Below are 19,355 nucleotides of genomic sequence, written 5' to 3'. Positions count from 1 at the left end.
GTCAGTCCTCCATCTTGAAGATGATGGAGACTCCTCCAATCACGGATAGGTCTATGCCCCCACACACAGGATAGTGGAATAATAGTGGGTGTAGTCACCCCAGGTAAGGAAACCATTGGCCCCTACCTGCTACTCCCCTTTAACACCCCATAATCTAGTATTTAGGGGGCTCCCGCAGACCCCAAAACTAGTTCATGCCAACCTAAGAAGAAGGACGAAGAAGACACTGTGCAGCGAAGACTGAAGACGACTATTGATTTGACCCCAGCCCTACCAATCTGTCTGCATTTTCAAATACCCTGCAAAGAAGAAAACAATTGTCTTGCACCCAGCGACCTCCAGAACCCAAGGAAGACTGCCTGCTTTTGATGAAGACCAGACCTCCCAAGGACAGTGGGCCTGTCTTCAAGAAATCTACACAAAGGACACTGGTGCCCTCCAGAACCAGGAGTCCTGATCACTCTGCACCTGACGCTTCTGATCCAGGTGGCCCACTGAACCAGAACAGGTTCCCCAGCGATCCTGATCCCAAGTCCAGCGTTTGCTGACCCCTCCTGGACTCCACGACTCCCCAGACCGGCCCCAGTAAGAAAAACCCAACATCAAAGGACACCCCTGCACCCGAAGCCCCTGGGCCTTGGGGGGGCTCGACCAACTGTGTCCCTACCACCTCCAGCAACCCCACTTCCCTCTGCTATCGTTGGTGATCTCCGAGCAGCCTCCGGTTTGCCGCCTGGAGCCTGTTTGTCCAATTGAGTTTCTCCATTGAAAAGCATTGGAAACCCAATGCTGTATTTGCGCCCAGCCGCCCCTGTGCTGCTGGTAGTGCAGGTTTGGTGCAGCCTTGTGGCCTCCGAAGCCTGCAACTGATTTACCTACCTGCATACAGAGTGGCTTCAAGCACCCCCAGTCTCCATTGAAATGCATTGGGCACATCTCTGAAGTTGACCTCTACACCTGACCGCCTCTGTACCGTTGGTGGTTCAGACTTTGTGCTTACCTGAACCTTACCCTCTGCTGACAGCCCCTGAAGACTGGAACTGTAATTGGTATACTTCCCTGTAAATCTGCATTATTATTTTCCTCCACAGTTCAACATTGAACTGTTTGAATTTTGAAAGACTAAAGTATTTTTCCTGAAAAACGTACCTTTTTGCGAAGATCTTGGTCTTAAAATAAAATTCTAACAACGCTTATTTTAAAAAATTGGTGTGGATCTCCTTTATGAGTTGTGTGTCCCTTATTGGGACATGTGTGCAATAAATCTCTTACACTTCTCTGTGTTAGACCAAAGGCTGCTCGTCCACACTACCACTAACAGAGCACTTTGAGTTTGCAATCAGCCCTGTACACTTCTGGGGGAATCTCTGGACTCTGCACAGTATAACCGCCTAGTGGTAGACCATATATAGAGCTGGCTTTCTACAGGTACACTTTCAAAATATTTATTTTCCCTTGCCAAACAACGTGGTCCAGAAATATATCGTCCATGTCTTCTTCAAACACCAGAAAAATGTCTGGTGTTTGAAGGGGCGTGCAAGCCTCTTTCCACCTACCTCAAGTCCCTTATTTTACATGTGGCCCTTAGGGCTATCTTCTCCTTTGGATGCTCTATTCCTTATTCTAGTAGCCCGTGGTTGAAGTTTTTGTCCTTCACCATTGTTCTCATTGACCCATTTGGTACTTTTTTTTTTTATACCTTGTTCTGCGAGGGACTCTGATATCACTGGTCCCTGTAGTCTTCTCTTTGCAACAGGGGACTCGGATGTTGTCTTCTTTTATCAGTAATCTTACTTTCTATTTATTTTTAGCAACAGCATCTTCTGGACTTTTTTCTCCATCTACCAGTGGTTTGTGTTGCTTCATCATCTTTTTCTTATAGCTCCTGCTTGTTTTAGATTTTTTATATGGTACCTGATGCTGTCTTGCTCCAATTTCCTGTGGCTTCAGTTCTGCCTTCTTTCTATTGACATGTTCCTTCTATTTCCTTCGAAAGCCATATCATCATTCTTCTCGTCTGGATCTATCTACTGCTGTTATTCAAAGTCTTTTACCCCCTCTTCCTAATCATATCATTTTCTTCGGTTACTCTGGTCCGGCTTTTGGTGTCCGCTCCATGCTTTATTATGCTTATCTTTTTCGCCCTGATAGGTACCTAGAGGAGGTTGGATACACCGACACTATTCTGGATATGCGGTCAAAAAGAGTACGTGCTCTGTTGTCACGCTGCCCTGAGGAGCAAAATGGGTCAATGGAGCAGAGTGACTCTGGCGTGGCACCAACACTGACTCCAGGTCCAGGACTGACTGAGGGGCAATCACCCCTTATACGGCAGATTGAAGAGCAGATAAAAAGGTAAAAAGTGGGTCTTTTATCAGGTACAATTGATATTTAAAAAATGCTAAAACCATTTTAGTAACTTGGCACACAACTGTGTGGCTGAAACTCTAAAATATGTCCTTGATTTTGAAAAAGGCCTTTTTTAATAAGTTTTGTTTTTATGTGACTTGTTCTCTGGATGGCAAGAAATATGACTGCTATCTCGTGGTCAAATAATGATTAGTTGCAAAGAAGTGATGCAAAATGCTCAAAATGCCATGCTCAAAAACTTTGAAACTTCCTCATTTGTATTTCTTTCCATTGCTCTCCTTGTCAGTTTGTGCTTCATCCAAACCTGGAAATTTTGTTTTGCCATTTGTATGTCACAAAAATGTGTCTTTATGTTCCTTAGAAGTAAACGGCAGATGTTGTTTGTATATGTTGGGTCTTCAAAAAGTTCACATGCTTATTAAGCAAATTTGTCGATTGCTGGAAAAACACTGAGCACCTTCCTTACATGTCTTTTTAGGTAATGTATCCTGTAGGCACAAATGTTCCAGTCATATCAATATGTAAAAGACTAAGCCTCCTACTACTAATAATTGGCCCACCATAGGAGCAAGATTTTAAGATGGCAGCGAGACCTTGTTTGTTGTATTGCAATTTTTTTGGAAGCGGTTTTCCTTTTTGGCTACCTTGCAGATTACTCTGTTCAACAAAAGTTCAGGAGTACAGACTTTTTCAGGGGTTCGGTCTTGCTCATCCTCCATTGGTAGTGTCTGTGTCATGGTCTTTTGTTAACTTTCCGGTCCTTTTAACTCTGCTGACTGTTATGGTTAAATCTGCAGTGAAATGCGGGTAGCCAACCTCTACACACATTGAGATCCTTGTGAGTTCTTGACCAAAAGGCTGGGCTCAAGCATAGTGTGAACAAGCTCTTTGGTGAGGTTCGGCAGTATGCATTTAAGCTTATAACCTGAGTCCTCCTAGAGTAGATGGGACCGTGTGCTGTATTTGGTATTTGTCTCCGTCAAAGCTTTTTTTAAGTTAAGGACAGTAAAGCAAGCTCTACATTTTCATTCTCCTGAATAGCCTCTGTGTGCAATATTCGTAGTGCTTCTGGCTGTCTTAGAGCAGAATGGTATTCCTCAATGTAGGAGGAATGGTTTTGGTAATACATAAAAGACCAACTGTATTGTGCAAATTAGACATTTCTTTCTAGCTTACTGTTCGAATATGAAAGGTAAAACCACATCAAAGCATGGTGCTTTCAGGTGTGTAGTATCTAGTTTAGTATGTAAATATTTAAAAGGAAATGGTCATTGTTAGAAATGGGGGTCTCTAGTTGGCAGTTGTGCACCTTGTCCAAGTAGGGACCCGTCCTTCTAGTCAGGATGTGTAAAGTGCACACCTAAGATTTTCATTGCTCACCCTCTGGTAGCTTGGCACAGAGCAGTCCGGCTAAACCACTGAGGCAATGTGTGAAGCATTTGTATATAACCAACAGTAACAACAGCACAAATAAACACCACAGCAGTTTAAAAATATAAAGTATCTTTATCTAAACCAAACGAGACTAAAATTACAAAAATCCAACATACAGGTCACAAACTATGACTTAAAATGGTAAAAACAGTTCTGTCCATAGGAAACTATGGATGCAGCACTTTCAGCACAAAGTACCTGGGATCCATCAAAATCACAAGCAAAAACAGCCACAGGGAAGTTGATGCATCTGTTCCTTACACGCAGGGAAGGTGATGTGTTGGTTCCTTGCTCCAGGAGAGGTGAAGCTTTGATTCTTTACTGAAGAGGATGTGATGCGTCAGTTTCTTACTGTGCAGGAGGTGATGCATCGATTTCTTACTGCAGCCCCAGTGTTGTTGTAGATTCATCGCACAGGTGCGATGCATGGAAAATCTGGGCGTGCCCGGTGCAGCGTTGATTCCTCCAGATGGTAATGCATTGATTCTTCTTGCCGAGCAGGGCCTGTATTGATGCGTTGTTCTTCGACTCTGGATATTGGTGCACAGGACTTTGTGTGCAGAGGTTTCTTGGGCTGCTGGCAAGTGCTGTGTTGATTTTTCGGTCGCACAGGGCCGTGCATCTTAACCTTCAGCTGCACGGCCGTGCTGCATTGGAAAATTCAGCCACAAGGAGGTTGAAGTGTCAATTTCCTTTAGAACTTTAGTTCTTAGCGGCTGCCTGTAGCAGTAACAACCTCCAGAGTCCCAGAACTGAAATAGGCACATCCTGGCAGGTCGGAACTCCCAGCAGTGGAGTTCAAGGAAGCTATGGGTGAAGTCTTTTGTTTCTGTGAGACTTTAGAACAGGCGGCAAGCAAACACAAGACCTTGGAGATTCTTCTCAAGCAGGTTCACTGCAAAGTCCAGACTTGGTCCTCTCCTTGGCAGAAGCAGCAACTGCAGGCCAGCCCAGCAAAGCAACACACAGCAAAGGGCAGTCTCCTCGCAGCTTTTCAGCTCTTCTCCTTGGCAGAGGTTCTTCAGGAATCCACAAGTGATCTAAAGTTCTGGGGTTTAAGGTCTCATACTTGTACCCCATTTTCTCTTTGTAGTCTTTGTTTAAAGAGTCTCTGAGCTGGTCAGTAAAACCAATTCTGACCTCCCTGCTCCAGTTTTACTACAGGTGGTAGAGACAGCATTGTGCAGAGGAGACGCAGCCTATTTAGGTGCTAGTGAAAACTCCTCTCACCACTCTAAATGCGGAAAGGTCTATTCAACCTGGCTATGAGTCACCCAGAAAAAGCAGGGCACCCCTCAACCACCCCTTGTGACTGTGTAGTGTGAATACACATCCCGAGCTCCTGTCACTTCAAAACTAGACAGTGTTTACACAAACAGGCGCAGCCACACAGCATGGTAAAGCTAGAAAATGCCTACTTTTTAAAAGTTTGAAAAAAATAAAGGAGTTTGGCTCTGAGGGATGAGGACTAGGCAGGGCATATACATAAGTAAGAAAAAAGGGCCTGAACCTCAAATTATTTCTAAGCTTTTAAACTTAATGCTTCATGGCCAAACACATTTCTTTCTGTTTGTACAGGTATTTTATTTATACCTTTTACTTCATATATTTATATCTTCATCAACTATTTTTTAAGTATGAACAGGGAAAATGGTCCACACTTTTTACACAATACATGCACAAACACTTTCAAAACATTTAAGGTCTACATGTTCGTTAAGACATACTCTACATACTACATCACAGTACACAACTTTAAACAAATGCTCATAACTTTAAACACAGGTTACAGTGAATAAATCAATGTCTTAGATTTAGAGCTGGTATGAATTGATTAACTACATGTCCCATAATATATTGTGTTTAATTGAGTTCGGACTACGTATCCCAGGATTCATGGACTAGCTATATAAAGGCAAAGATCCACCCCAAAGATGTCTGCTACGACATCGAGTAGTTGGGAGTTAGAAACGAAGCGCAGCAAAAGCGAAATATATCGAGGTATGCCCTAGATTAAATATTTAACGAACTAGAGGTGCTGTAGGAATTTATGTGACTAGTGTTTAGTAATACCCCTTCGGTTTCGTTTTCGTAGGAACCGTGAGCCAAGAGAAGTCAACCGTAACCAGCGCGACTCGCCATTTAAATATACAGAGGTACGCGCTTTGATTTTTTGTAACCATGAGCCTGGTTGAAACAATGTTGCAAGGGAGTATTTAGTAAACAAAGTTCTCTTTCGTTAGATTCGAGTAAGAACGCTGCGACGGAAACACAGTTTGAAAAAGAGAAAATGACGCGAAGTATGCGTTCTCCTCATTTACTCTTTTAAAAGTGTAAACTCTAAACACTGTTGTGAAGGGGCTCTAAATAAGGTCTTTCCTCTTTAGAAAAAAAATATGCTGGGACATAATTGCTCAATGGAATAGGATGAACAAAGACACTTGTGTTCCATAGACAAGGCGCCGCAATATTAAAAATGAATATACAGCCATACATTTACTTCTACTAAGCGACTGAAAAGGTAGGATACAGTCAAATAATGTGCCAATAAAGATCAATGACCCCATATGAATATCACGGTCAATCTCTGTTTGTTAACAGAGATTCCTTGAATTAAAGAAATTACAGAGTGCAGCTTGGGATATAATCTATGAGGAAGAAATGAATACACCTCCTCAGGTATAAGAGAGAGTAGCTTGTGGAGATAGTGAAAATGTGCTAAAAAGAATGAAGCCCCTATTTTTTTCTAAAAATGTTCTTATCTTTTCTTTATACATCTTGTACAGAAAATCAGAAAGCCCTGATGAGAATCCAGGCATTAATTTCCTAAGATTCGAAACGCGTTGGCATAATAAAGGAGCACAGAAGAACAAGGATTTAAATCTTGCATTTTACTAATTTAGAATTCACTTCTATGTGAGATATCATGTGATTTGCTCTTGTGCCCTTTTGGGTATTTAGATATTCTGTAAAAAAATCTAAGACATTGATTTATTCACTGTAACCTGTGTTTAAGGTTATGAGTATTTGTTTATTTAGTTTTTTGTGTAAAGTTGTGTACTGTGATGTAGTATGTAGAGTATGTCTTAAGGGACATGTAGACCTTAAATGTTTTGTGTTAAACAAAAATTTGAAAGTGTTTATGTATGTATTGTGTAAAAAGTGTGGACCATTTTCCCTTTTCATACTTAAAAAATAGTTGATGAAGATATAAATATATGAAGTAAAAGGTATAAATAAAATACCAGCACAAACAGAAAGAAATGTGTTTGGCCATGAAGCATTACGTTTAAAAGCTTAGAAACAAATTGAGGTTCAGGCAATTTTTTCTTACTTACTTTTTAAAAGTGGCATTTTTAAACACAACAGTTTAAAAACCACCTCTACTAAAAGGTGTGTTATTAAATCTAAGTTCAAAGAACCTAAACTCCTTTTCTCCATCTTGTCCCAATGGAAAGTTACACTTGTAAGATGTTCCCATGTTAACCTATAGGACAGAAAAAGTAAATGCACAGTATTTCACTATCAGGACATGCAACACACACCAGCAGATGTCCTACCTTTCACATACACTACACCCTGCCCATAGGGGTACCTGGGCCTACATGAGTGGTGCCGTACATTTAAGAAAAGGGAAGGTTAGGGCCGGAAAGTGAGTGCACTTGCCAGGTCGGCATGGCAGTTGAAAACTGCTTGCATAGACACCGCAGTGAAAGGTCTGAGACCCATTTGAAAGACTGCTTATGAGGGTGGCACGACCAGTGCTGTATGCCCACCCATAGCATTTGACTTACAGGCCCTGGGTACACACAGTGCACCGAACTAGGGATTTACTAGTAAATCTATAATGCAAATTCTGGATAACCAATCAGTCAGTCAGTCAAATTCATTTTATTCGGTTAATTAAAACCATAAAAGCATGCTACAAAATACACAATAACAATATTTACAAGAATATTATAAAATCGCATTCATCACAAAATACCAAAGACAAAATCTAATTCATCAATATGCACATTCGAAAAATGTCATGAGATTTGATAACCAATCAGAATCACAATTTACACAGAGAGCATATGCACTTTAGCACTGATTAGCAGTGGTAAAGTGCCCAGAGTCCTAAAGCCAACAATAACAGGTCAGAAAAATAGGAGGCAAAAGGCAAACAGTTTGGGGATAAACCTGGCAAAAGAGCCAGGTCTAACAGTCATCTGATTGAATGACGCCTGCTCACGGTACAAGACATGAGACTTTAAACAAAAACAAAAAAAACAAAAAAATCCTGTTAAAATCTTACTCACTTAGTTTCCCAGCTAAGTCTGCCTGAGCCCTTGCCTGAATATATACTTAATATGTGATTAAAAGAAAAAAAAAGCATGCTTAATCATACAAAACAGGCCTAGTTGCCGATATCAACAATAGTTCATAAGGCTTTATATCTCTGTAGTCAGTTAAAGAACACAATTTATATTAAGTGTAAGGCATTCTACTTATTTGGTAACTGAACTATGAAGGTACATACTGGTTTTGATATGCATCAGTACCATACACATTTAAGATATATCCTCAAACATATTTTTTCTGAGGTAAACAAATATTTTGCCACGTAAACATCTTTAATCAGTAAAATATAAACATCTTGGGTTTTAGTTGTATAGGACAGGACACCTGTGGGACTCAAAAGGAAATTAGTGGAATTTAATAAGTGTTATCAAATAATTGTCTGGTAACCAACTTTGATAAGAACACAATTATGAAATTCGATAGAAAGCAAGTTGGCCGTGGGGGCAAGATGGCCAATGACCGATTGCAGTGGGAAAGTCGCGGATCTCTCCCCCCCCCCCCCCCCCCCCCCTTCCTATGCTCTGATGGGATCGTAAATGATGTTGGTGGTCTCCTTTCAGACAAATTATCGCTTGTCTGTTCGAGCGTTGGATCTTGATTTACTCCTGTGGCTTCCTCAGGCAGTTGTCCCCCATCAGGATTTTCGCACAACACAAACTTACTCGGGCTTCTTCAACGGTGGAGTGTTAAGGGCAATATGGCACCGAGGGGCCCTAAACAGCTAAAGGAGCTGAACGACTTGAAAAACCAGAAAGAGACAAGCGGGACTAGAGAATCACTGAAGGACGCAACGGCCCCAGTTTCATCTCAGCGGGGCACTCGACAGTCGCGCAGGGGAATCGCCAAAAAGCCTGATGAGCCGCAAAGCAGCAGCGGGTTCGGCGTGGCTGGCGGCAATAAAGAATCTACGGGAGTATCTCGGAAAGCAGTTACGGCTAAATCTGGAAGTGATGCGGATAAACTAAAGAACTTAAAGAAACCACTCTGCGGCAGCCTACCTTGCACGAGTCGTTTTCCGCGAGGCCGGCCGAGACCGCGGAAGTTGGAGTGGGAGCCGCTGTTCCCGAGGACGCCGAAGGTTTGATATCCGGGCAACGTGGAGATACAATGTTGCACGTACTTCCTGCCAATACCCGAGGGGAACCGAGTGCTGGGCTTACGGAGCTAACAGGCAGCATGCAGGACTCCCAGGTTATCGAGGTAGGAAACGCTGGTTGTGGTACCGCAAACTTGAGTATGAACAAAGTGGTGCTTGAAGGGGGGGGCGCCAAGCTTGAGACTGCGGGGGGAGCAGCTGGGGGGGGAGAAGGACCCAATGAGTGGGATCTTGAATAATCCGGTATCTACTCCCGTAGTACCCTCCCCTGCAGCCACGAATGTGGTGATTTCAAGTCAGACTCGGGGGCTAACCCAGGATAAGGGAACTTCTGGTTCACTGGACGGGATTGTTTCTTTTCCCTCAATGATGACTCAGATTCATTTCTCTCGAGTGAAGGAAGCTTATCTAGTGGATCAGACTCCGATTCAGTGGTGAGCTCATCTGTACAGAAGGCGCCTGCGACTCTCAGGGGCTTCCAACAGAAGAAGACGTCTAAATCAAAATCTAAAGTGCCAGTTAGTCCATCAATCACTGGGGCTAACAGAAAACTTCCGTGGGACTACTCAGCCACGTCACAGCTATATCAGGATGGTGGTGGTACAGATCCGCTGCCGGGGCAGAACAATTCATCTAGTCAGCCCCAGGCTCCTTCAATGGATCTCCTCTATGTGACCTTGAAACAAATGCAGAGAGAGGCCAGGACTGAGAGTCGGAGAGCAAAGCATGCAACAAAGATGATACAGGGCTCCCTGAGAAAGATGAACAAATTATATGAAGACATGGCGGATAGGGTGGCCCATGTCAAGGAAAGTACAGGAAAACTGGAAGATGACGTTAGCAGATGGCAGTCATTCAAGGAGGCAGAAGAGAAGGCGGTAGAGGACGTTCAATGGAAACTGGAGGATTTTGAGAAGAGGCGGAATAACATAAGACTCTTGGGGGTTTCTGAAGGGGTGGAAGGCCAGGACGTCAGGCTGTTTGTCATTAATTTGTTGAAGAGGGCCTTTCTTGAAATCTTGAAATGGCTTCTTGGAACTGGGAGGGTGAGGTCCAGAGGGCTCACCGGTTCCCTTTGACCCAAAGGAAAGTACATGGGGTGTCTCTAGCCGAAAGACCTTGGGCAATCCTGGTCTATGTTGGTAACTTCCTTCTCGGGCAAGAAATCATGGACAAGGCAAAACCAGAGTTGAGGCATACGTTCAATGGTATAACATTCTTTGCCGACCGGATTTTTGTCACGTTACCGTGGAAAGAAGGTGAGGCTAAGGCAGCTTATTGCTAACTTTCAGAGCCTTGGGTGTGAGGCTTATTTATTGAATCCAGCACGCCTTAAAGTTATAGTTAAAGGACAAGTCAGAATGTTTTTTTCCGAAGTTAAGGCTCAACAGTATTTGGTAGAATTAAAAGAGCAGAAGGGGAGATAAGGGAGGGGCCTTGGCTCGGAATAGGTGCAGTTAGAGGGGATTTCTTGCTCTAGATATTTTGGATCCATTTGGTAAATGGGGACACATTGGGTTGAAACAATAGGGGGGGGTGTGACTTGCTGCAGTCGAAGCTGTCACACATAGGTCATGAGTGACCTATTTGCCTGTTAGGGGGGTGGGAGGGGGTTGGGGGGAGGGGTTTCAGGGATGGGAGGGGGCTGGGGCCGGGGTGGGGGTTAATACTGGAAAACAGCACAGCATCTGAGATGTTTGGGTGGACACAGGAGGCTGAGCAATCCTAGGGTAAGAAGGAATCTAGAATGGGAGGGCAATCTGCGTATTGTTGTATTTGTTAATTGGATGGGACACGTATTTGATGTGTTTTAATGAGTGTACAGATCGCTTCGATTAATGTTTGTGAGCTGAATGATAATCTTAAAAGGCGATGAGTCTCGGCCGTATTGAGGTCAATGCGACTGGATTTTGTTTGTCTACAAGAGACACACGTACAGGGGACAAGGGGCTATTTGTTAGAGCAGTTGGGGTTTTCTTTACTTGCTCAAACGAAACAGGGGCCTAGGACTAGAGGGGTTGCTATACTATCTAAAAGATACGATTTTATAATTAAAAGAAAGAAGGAAGATCAATGGGGTAGATGGGTCCTCCTGGAATGCATAATAAATGATGAAGCAGTCACTATAGGGTCAGTATATGGATCGACGGGAGATGATCCTGATATATTTGAGTTTTTAGATTTAGAATTAGCTTCCTGGCCTGAGCCGGTTATACTATGCGGTGATTTTAACATAAATGGTATAGGGAGGCTTGGTACGGAAGTGAGACATAGCTTTGTAGGGCGTAAAAAAAACATGTTGAGCAATTGTTAATGTGGCCCGCCATAACTCCTTAACGGATGTTTGGGCTCGTCTGAACCCCTCCGATTTTGGTAGTACCTACTATTCTGCCCCGCAGAATGTTTGTGTTAGATTGGATTACTTCCGGATATCAAATTCCTTGTTGTCAAGAAGTCAGTTTGCGAGATTCCCACGGATTATCTCGGACCATTATCCGCTGGTGTTAACACTAAAACTTGCTGGGGCAGTTAGGCGGGAGCGTATATGGACTTTTGAAAGAGGATTACTCAAGGATGAAGGCTACCTTAAACATATGATTGATTGGATAGAAACTTACTGGGAGATTAATAGAGGCAGTACTTCATCAGGCGTAACCTGGGATGCTTTTAAGGCGGGCATTCGTGGGGACACGCTAAGCTTTAGCTTACACAAACAAAAGCAGAAGGAGTCAAGAGTCAAAAAATTGGCTAAATCAGTTATGGATGCAGAGGAGGAACTGAATTTAGCAATCCTTTCTAGGATCCCTCTGGATCAGGCGCTCCTAAAAGTTGTATGCGCAAAGGCGGAAGCGGTGGAGAGCATCGCCTTCAAAGCGGCAGCTACTTATCTAACTAAAAGGGAGCAGTGTCATGAATTAAGTGAGCGAGTTGGGCATACTCTGGCAGTCAGTACAAGTCAGAAAGCGGCCTCAGGAGAAGTTAAGGAGATTTCGGATGGCAATGGAGGTAGCGTTACCTCTGACCTCTGAGATTCTCGCAGCACTGAATAGCCTTCCATCGGGGAAAGCCGCGTGTCCTGATCAGATCCCCATTGAATTTTATAAGGTGTTTCGGGAGGTAAACAATCGGATCTGATAGAAAACAGTACTACAGGCTCAATCAGGAAATTCTGTACCTAGTTCTTGGGCGGGTGCTGATATAGTGGTAATACTGAAAAAAGGCAAGCCATCTCTAGAACCAGAGTCTTATAGACCTTATAACCCTTATGAACTTGGATGCAAAAATCTTCTCTAAGGCAATGGCTTTTCGGTTCTGCAGGACCATAGAGGAATTAGTTAGCCCTACCCAACACGGTTTCATTCCAGGGAGGGGTACTACACAGCACGTTCGTAAAGTTATAACCCTCTTCGATGCTATGGAAGTCTCAGGAGACCCAATGGCAGTCATGCTTTTTGACGCAGAAAAGGCATTTGGGACTATCTCTGGATGGCCTTGAGATGGGGTGGTATTGGGGAGGGATTTATCAAGGCTATTCCGGCTCTTTATAGAGCTCCTACAGCTCGACTTAGAATCAATGGAGGTTACACGTCGTCCTTGCAGATTAAGAGTGGCCCTCGTCAAGGGTGCCCATGCTTGCCGTTGTTATTTGCGGTATATATTGACCCACTAATTCGTAAACTGGAAGCAAACGATAAAATCCCTCCAATAAAGATTCAGGGTTAGGTTTTTAAAACATTGGCATATGCAGACTACGTCGCTATAGTGACCCCTTCTCCAGCTAGTGCTATAGTCGAGGTGGAATTAGAATCAGTGGTATTTGGGCAGGTTTCAGGCTATGCGTTAAACGGCCCTAAGACACAGATAATTAAGAATAAGGGGGCAGTTTGTAATGACACTCGAGTTGTTGAGTCTGCTGTATACGTAGGAATTAGTATCCCGGCAAATTTGTATAAGATTATTGATAACAATATAGAACCCATAATCTCTAGAGCCCAAAAAGATCTGGACAGAATACACAACCTTCATCTTTCTCTAGTAGGGCGTTCTAATGTAGTTAAAATGATTATTTTGCCCAATTGCCTCTACCTATTTAGGCAATACCACTGTTATTTGAGGCTAAATGGTTCTTGGCATTAGAGCATTTATTTAACAGATTCATTTGGGCGCACGGCAAGACCAGGAGGGCTCTCCGTTTCATGACTCTCCCTCGTGCTAGGGGAGGCTGGGCGGTCCCTGATTTTAAGATGTTTTACTGGGCAGCAGCCCTGCAGTTTGTGTGGGCTGCTAGGAGGGGATGTGTCAGACCCACAGTTCAAACTAGGCTCTATCGACATATATGCTATACTCATTGGCGAAGAGAAGAACTGGTTCCTTAAATACACTGATCCCAGTTATTTTAAAAGAACCAGATTCAAGACATTGATGGCAGCCTATAAAATCTGGGCGTCATTTTGTAAAAAAATATGGGTTTGGTAGATTTAATGCATATACTAGGATGGTCGGTAATGTATCCCATCCGTGGGAAATATTTGCAGACTCTGTCATAGCTGATTGGGGAAGACGAGGAATTCGGAAAGTGGGAGACCTAATGGGGTCTAATGGAATTCTACAGTTCTCTGATACACAGGGGATTTTTACTATTGATCGAATGAATTTTTTTAAATATTTGCAGTTCCTGCGTTATTTAGCATATAAGCAGGGAGGCACTGCCGGGTTTGGTAAAAATAGGATATTGGAGGTTATTGAGGGTGGGGCAGAATGCACGATTCGAAGATTCTACTCTGAGCTTTCTGCCACAAAGGGTGATGATCACTGTTCCTAATAAGGTGTGCACGCGCGCGCACCTCTCTTCCTGTGAGCGCGCACTCCTGTGTGTGGAGCACGCACACACAGGACATCCCAAGATCCAGAGAGAATTCGCGCCGCCGCTTTAAAAAGCGAGCGGTGCGAAAAGCACTTCTTTGACATGCATGGTTTTGCCAGCAGGAGTGCAGGTAGGGCTGGCTTGGGGCACTTGCTGAATGTTATGGGCGCCGCGCTGTGCGGGGAAGACTGTGCGCTTTTGTTGAAGTATTCATGTTAATCACAGCCCATTCACGAGCTGTGATTAACATGAATACTTCAACAAAAGCCCACAGTCTTCCCCGTACCGCGCTTTACTAATGAAAGAGTAGAGCAAGTTTAAAAACACGCTGTGTTTTTAAACTTGCTCTACTCTTTTGTTGATGTACCGGAAGTAATTTAGCCAAACCCCGCTTGCTGTGTATAAGAGGCCAATCACTTGCCGAACGACTTAAGAGTGCAGTCATGCCGTTGCCTGTATCACTGTATATTCATCACTTTTATTAGTGTATGCTGTTTGTTCCATGACACAAACATCACAAATTCTGCATAGAACTAACGAGTAAGAACCTCCTGTTTTTATTTTTTTAACGCGCTTGTCTGTATGGTTTCTTTTGTGCCGAAGTTCCAAAAAGCAGACTTCCAACAATATGGTTTCAAGCGCCTTTTCATATTTTACTATCCGAAAGTGATCAATATTGTGCTCCCAAAAACTGTTATGTCAGGGTTTTTCTGCAAGCCATATAAGCAGTGTTCTTTATTTACTAGATATTTGATCAGGCACTTTCTACGACTTACTGCAAACACGTTATTGACAGTACATTTCTTCAGTTACTCCTATAAAGTGATTGAAAAATTAGGAATACGGGGCACCTGAATGCTAGCCCTTAGGGTCTGTCCGTATGGAATTCTTTTCTGCTAGAACACTGCTCCTCTGCCATGCCACATGGAAGCGTTTCTCGTAATTTAGCCATCGCCGTATTAAACACATATGTTCGAGGCATATGAGCTGCAGATTACACACTGTGCATTGATCGCCATCTGGTGTTGGGCCCGGATGTTTGCAGTTGTTTTTCCTCTTGGAAGTCTATGGAAGTCACGAGGTATGTGACTCCTCCTTTGGATCGTATTGCGCATGGGCTTCGGCTCCATCCTCAGATTGTTTTTTTTCCGCCATCGGGCTCGGATGTGATCTTCGCGCTCCGGTTCCGAACAGTTTCCAGTTCTCCAATCGACGCGCAATCCTCACCCCAATTCACGGTATTGTTTTCGATCGCGATCTCCACACTCGGCACGGCTCTCATCGATCAAGACCTTCGATTCCAGTCGTTGACGACGGCCTTCGGGCCTACCCAAGCTCCGGTCCTGGCTAATGTAAAGGACTCCCTTCAAGAAGTGCCCTCGATGTGGGTCCAAATTCTCCCACACCGATCTTCACGAAGTATGTAACCTCTGCCTCTCGCCTGAACACGAGGCTCGAGACTGTCCGGCGTGCAAGTCCTTCTGGTCCAAGAAAACCATTCGAGACCGAAGGGCACGAAGAACTATGGCACACTCGTCGACGGCGATTCCAGACGACTTCTTCGGGGAAGGCGTAGACGCTCCAGAAGAACAACACACCGTCGAGGGCCTCGTCAGTGCCTCCGAAGCCGGCGATTCAGATGTGGAGGACATCACTCTGGCACAGATGGTCGTAAGTACTGAACCCCCACCCCCCCCCGCCCCCCTCCCCCCCCACCGCCCCCCTCCCCCCCCACACCCTTGACAGCACCGAAAAAAGCTTTGGTCACGCCTTCGCCTCCAGTCCTAGGCAAGACCAAAGACACTGCTTCCCACACCGCACCTTCGGGACCGCCTTCCGGCGGCTCGGGCTCGAGCCAGCCCACCGTCTGTGCCGAGAAACACTTCTCCGCATGCCTCGTCAGTGCCTCCGAAGCCGGCGATTCAGATGTGGAGGACATCACTCTGGCACAGATGGTCGTAAGTACTGAACCCCCCCCCCCCCCCCGCCCCCCTCCCCCCCCACACCCTTGACGGCACCGAAAAAAGCTTTGGTCACGCCTTCGCCTCCAGTCCTAGGCAAGACCAAAGACACTGCTTCCCACACCGCACCTTCGGGACCGCCTTCCGGCGGCTCGGGCTCGAGCCAGCCCACCGTCTGTGCCGAGAAACACTTCTCCGCACCGACGCCGAAAAAGAAAATGGCCTCCTCCTCGGCACCGAGCTCCATACCGAAACACTCCGTGCCGAAAACCAGCTCCAGCTCCTCGGTACCGACACCATCCCCGGAACCGAGCAAAAGACACAAGGCCACTGACACCGATAGCTCGAAGCCAAAAACCATCTCTGAGTAAACAGAGAGCCCTTTCCAGGCCGCATAGTTCCAAACAGCGGACTAGCGCAGACTCTAAAACAAGAAAACCGACGGCCCCGATGCCTTCGGCGCTGACGGACAAACCACCCTCGGAAGAACCTTTTACACCTGATCCATTGCAAAAGACATTGATCAAGGACCCCAAAACCGGACATTTGACGCTCAGCATCAAAATGAGACAGCTGGAAAAGCCTGCCCCCAGCTCCACCTCCAAAGAGGAAGGACTCTGCTACTTCCCCTTTCAGAATGCCTTCACCACCCCCTCCACCTTCCCCTCCTCCACCTCCCCCACCTCATCATTCCCCCACACCCTCCGCGGATGATGATAATGATGATGTCTATGATGACATAGGGGACATACCCCATGACCTACCTACAGGGGACCCCACTCCAAATGCCTCCCCAGACCCATGGGACGACTATAACATCCCTGACATTCCTAACGTCCAGCAAGATGATCTCTACCCTTCGAGACCATCCCCACCAGAAGACTCATTAGGGTTCAACCACTTACTCCAAAGGGCTGCACACTATCACGGACTGGATCTCCATACCGACCCCGTGGAGGAGGACTTCCTTCTTGATACTTTTGACACCATGCATAGGGCCCCCTCCATACTGCCCATGCTCAAAGGAGTTATCAAACACGTGCCGGAGGTCTTTAAAGACCCAGTCAGAGCCAGGGTCATTAACCCGCGCATTGACAAAAAATATAAAGCCGCCCCTACAGATCCCGCCTACATCAGAGGGCCAGCACCACTAGATTCCCTAGTAGTGTCTACAGCACGAAAGAGGACAAACTCCCAAGCATCGGGCGAAGCACCACCACCTGACAAAGAGTCAAAACTCTTGGACGCATCGGGCAAGCGCACTGCATCCCAAGCTGCCAACATATGGTGCATCGCTAATACACAAGCGCTACTGGCAAGATACGACGGGGCCCATTATGACGAACTAGAAGCCATAATGCAACACCTCACTGACAAATAGAAAAATAGGGCAAATGAGTTAATTCAGGAGGGCAAAACCATTTCCAATACCTCCATCCACCGTGCCCTAGATGCAGCTGACACCGCCTCCAGAACCATTAATACCAGCATCCTCCTCCGTCGCCATGCCTGGCTAAGGATCTCACGTTTTAAACCAGAAGTACAAGCTTCCATCCTGAACCACCCCTTTGACCAGGAACATCTGTTCAGCCCAAAAGTGGATGAGGCCCTAGAAAAATGAGAAAAAGACGCCGATACGGCGAAGTCTATGGGAGACTTACAATCACACCCTCTCAGGCACTCCTTTCGCCGATCTTCCTTTCGGAGCACATCTAGAGGCTACTCCTCTGACACCGCTTTCACTTCATATAAGGCCCCTACCCAATCCACCTTTACAAGGGGTTACCAAAGAGGCTGCTACAGAGGCAACAATAATAAAGGCAGAGGCAAGACAAACGGCGCCCGCTCTGCCTCCGCACCTACCCAATGACTCCCCTCCACTCCCCCCAAACCATCCCACTCCGGTCGGGGGCAGACTCCAAAATGTCCTTCCTGTCTGGACTACCATCACCTCAGACAAATGGGTAACACAAATAATTCGGTCAGGCTACTGCCTAGAACTACTATCTACCCCCCAAACATTCCACCCAGACAACGCCCAATGTCTCAGGAACATCTAACACTACTAAAGCAGGAGGTAATCTCCCTCCTACAAAAGGGGGCATAGAACAGGTGAGTACCAACCAACAAAATATGGGGGTCCACTCCCTATATTTTCTCATACCAAAAAGGGACGAGACTCTACGGCCCATCCTAGACCTCAAGCCCCTAAACAGATACATACACTCATACCATTTTCACATGGTAACACTTCAGCAGGTACTTCCACTGCTCTCCCACAATGATTTCCTGACCACTTTAGACCTCAAAGACGCCTATTTCCACATTCCTGTGCACAAAGCTCACAGGAAGTTCCTCAGATTTGTAGTGGACGGCCAACACTACCAATTCAAAGTACTCCCATTTGGAGTCACAACAGCACCACGAGTATTCACCAAGTGCCTAGCAGTAGTGGCAGCACACCTGCGGAGACAACACATCCATGTCTTCCCATACCTAGACGACTGGCTAATAAAAGCCATCTCATACAACCAGTGTGTACAACACACGCACGCCACTATCCAGCTACTTCACCAACTGGGCTTCACAGTAAACCACGCAAAGTCCCATCTCCAACCGTCCCACGTTAAACAATATCTGGGTGCCACTATAGACACCTCAAGAGCGCTAGCCTACCCCAGTCCCGCCGGGATAGCAAGCATTCAGGCTCTACGCACCACATTTCAACCACAACACTCTCTTCCAGCTCGAGTGTTCATGCAACTAATAGGAATAATGGCCTCTTGCATATTCATAGTACCTCACGCAAGACTCCAGATGAGTCCTCTCCAAGAGTGCTTAGTGCGCCAATGGAACCAGGCCCAGGGTCAATTAACAGAACTGGTGTTGGTAGACCGTCGTACCCATCGCTCTCTGCAGTGGTGGACCACCAAAAACCTTTCCAAAGGACCCGGTTCTTCAGATAGTACTGACAATGGACGCATCGCTCTCCGGCTGGGGAGCTCACCTATTACATCACACCATGCAGTGCAGATGGACACCTCAACAAAAGTTACTCTACATCAACCATCTGGAGTTACTAGCCATATTTCTCGCCCTAAAATCTTTTCAAACACAGATTTCAGGCAAGGCAGGTCTAGTCCGCACAGACCACATGACAGCCATGTACTATATACAAAAAGAAGGCGGCACACAATCTCCACAGCTCTATCAGCTAGCACAGAGCATATGGAGATGGGCCTAGCCCAACATGTCCCAGGAGTCCAAAACACTATGGCAGATCTGC

The 19,355-nt window shown here is 45.4% G+C and overlaps 1 protein-coding gene across 2 annotated transcripts in view; it reads left to right on the top strand.

Moving 5' to 3' along the window:
• Positions 1–19,355, top strand: part of STRN4 (striatin 4) — a 276,698-nt gene that overhangs the window by 99,490 nt on the left and 157,853 nt on the right. For both annotated transcript variants that reach the window (XM_085625652.1, XM_085625651.1), the window contains exon 5: positions 2,152–2,355. In XM_085625652.1, coding sequence (XP_085481778.1) covers positions 2,152–2,355 — 204 coding nt within the window. The remainder of the gene's footprint in view (positions 1–2,151; positions 2,356–19,355) is intronic.

The sequence above is a fragment of the Triturus cristatus genome, chromosome 9, assembly GCF_964204655.1.
Source record: "Triturus cristatus chromosome 9, aTriCri1.1, whole genome shotgun sequence".
Classification (NCBI taxonomy): domain Eukaryota; kingdom Metazoa; phylum Chordata; class Amphibia; order Caudata; family Salamandridae; genus Triturus; species Triturus cristatus.
The sequence above is the reverse complement of the archived record's forward strand: the minus strand, read 5'-3'. Positions and strand labels throughout refer to the sequence as shown.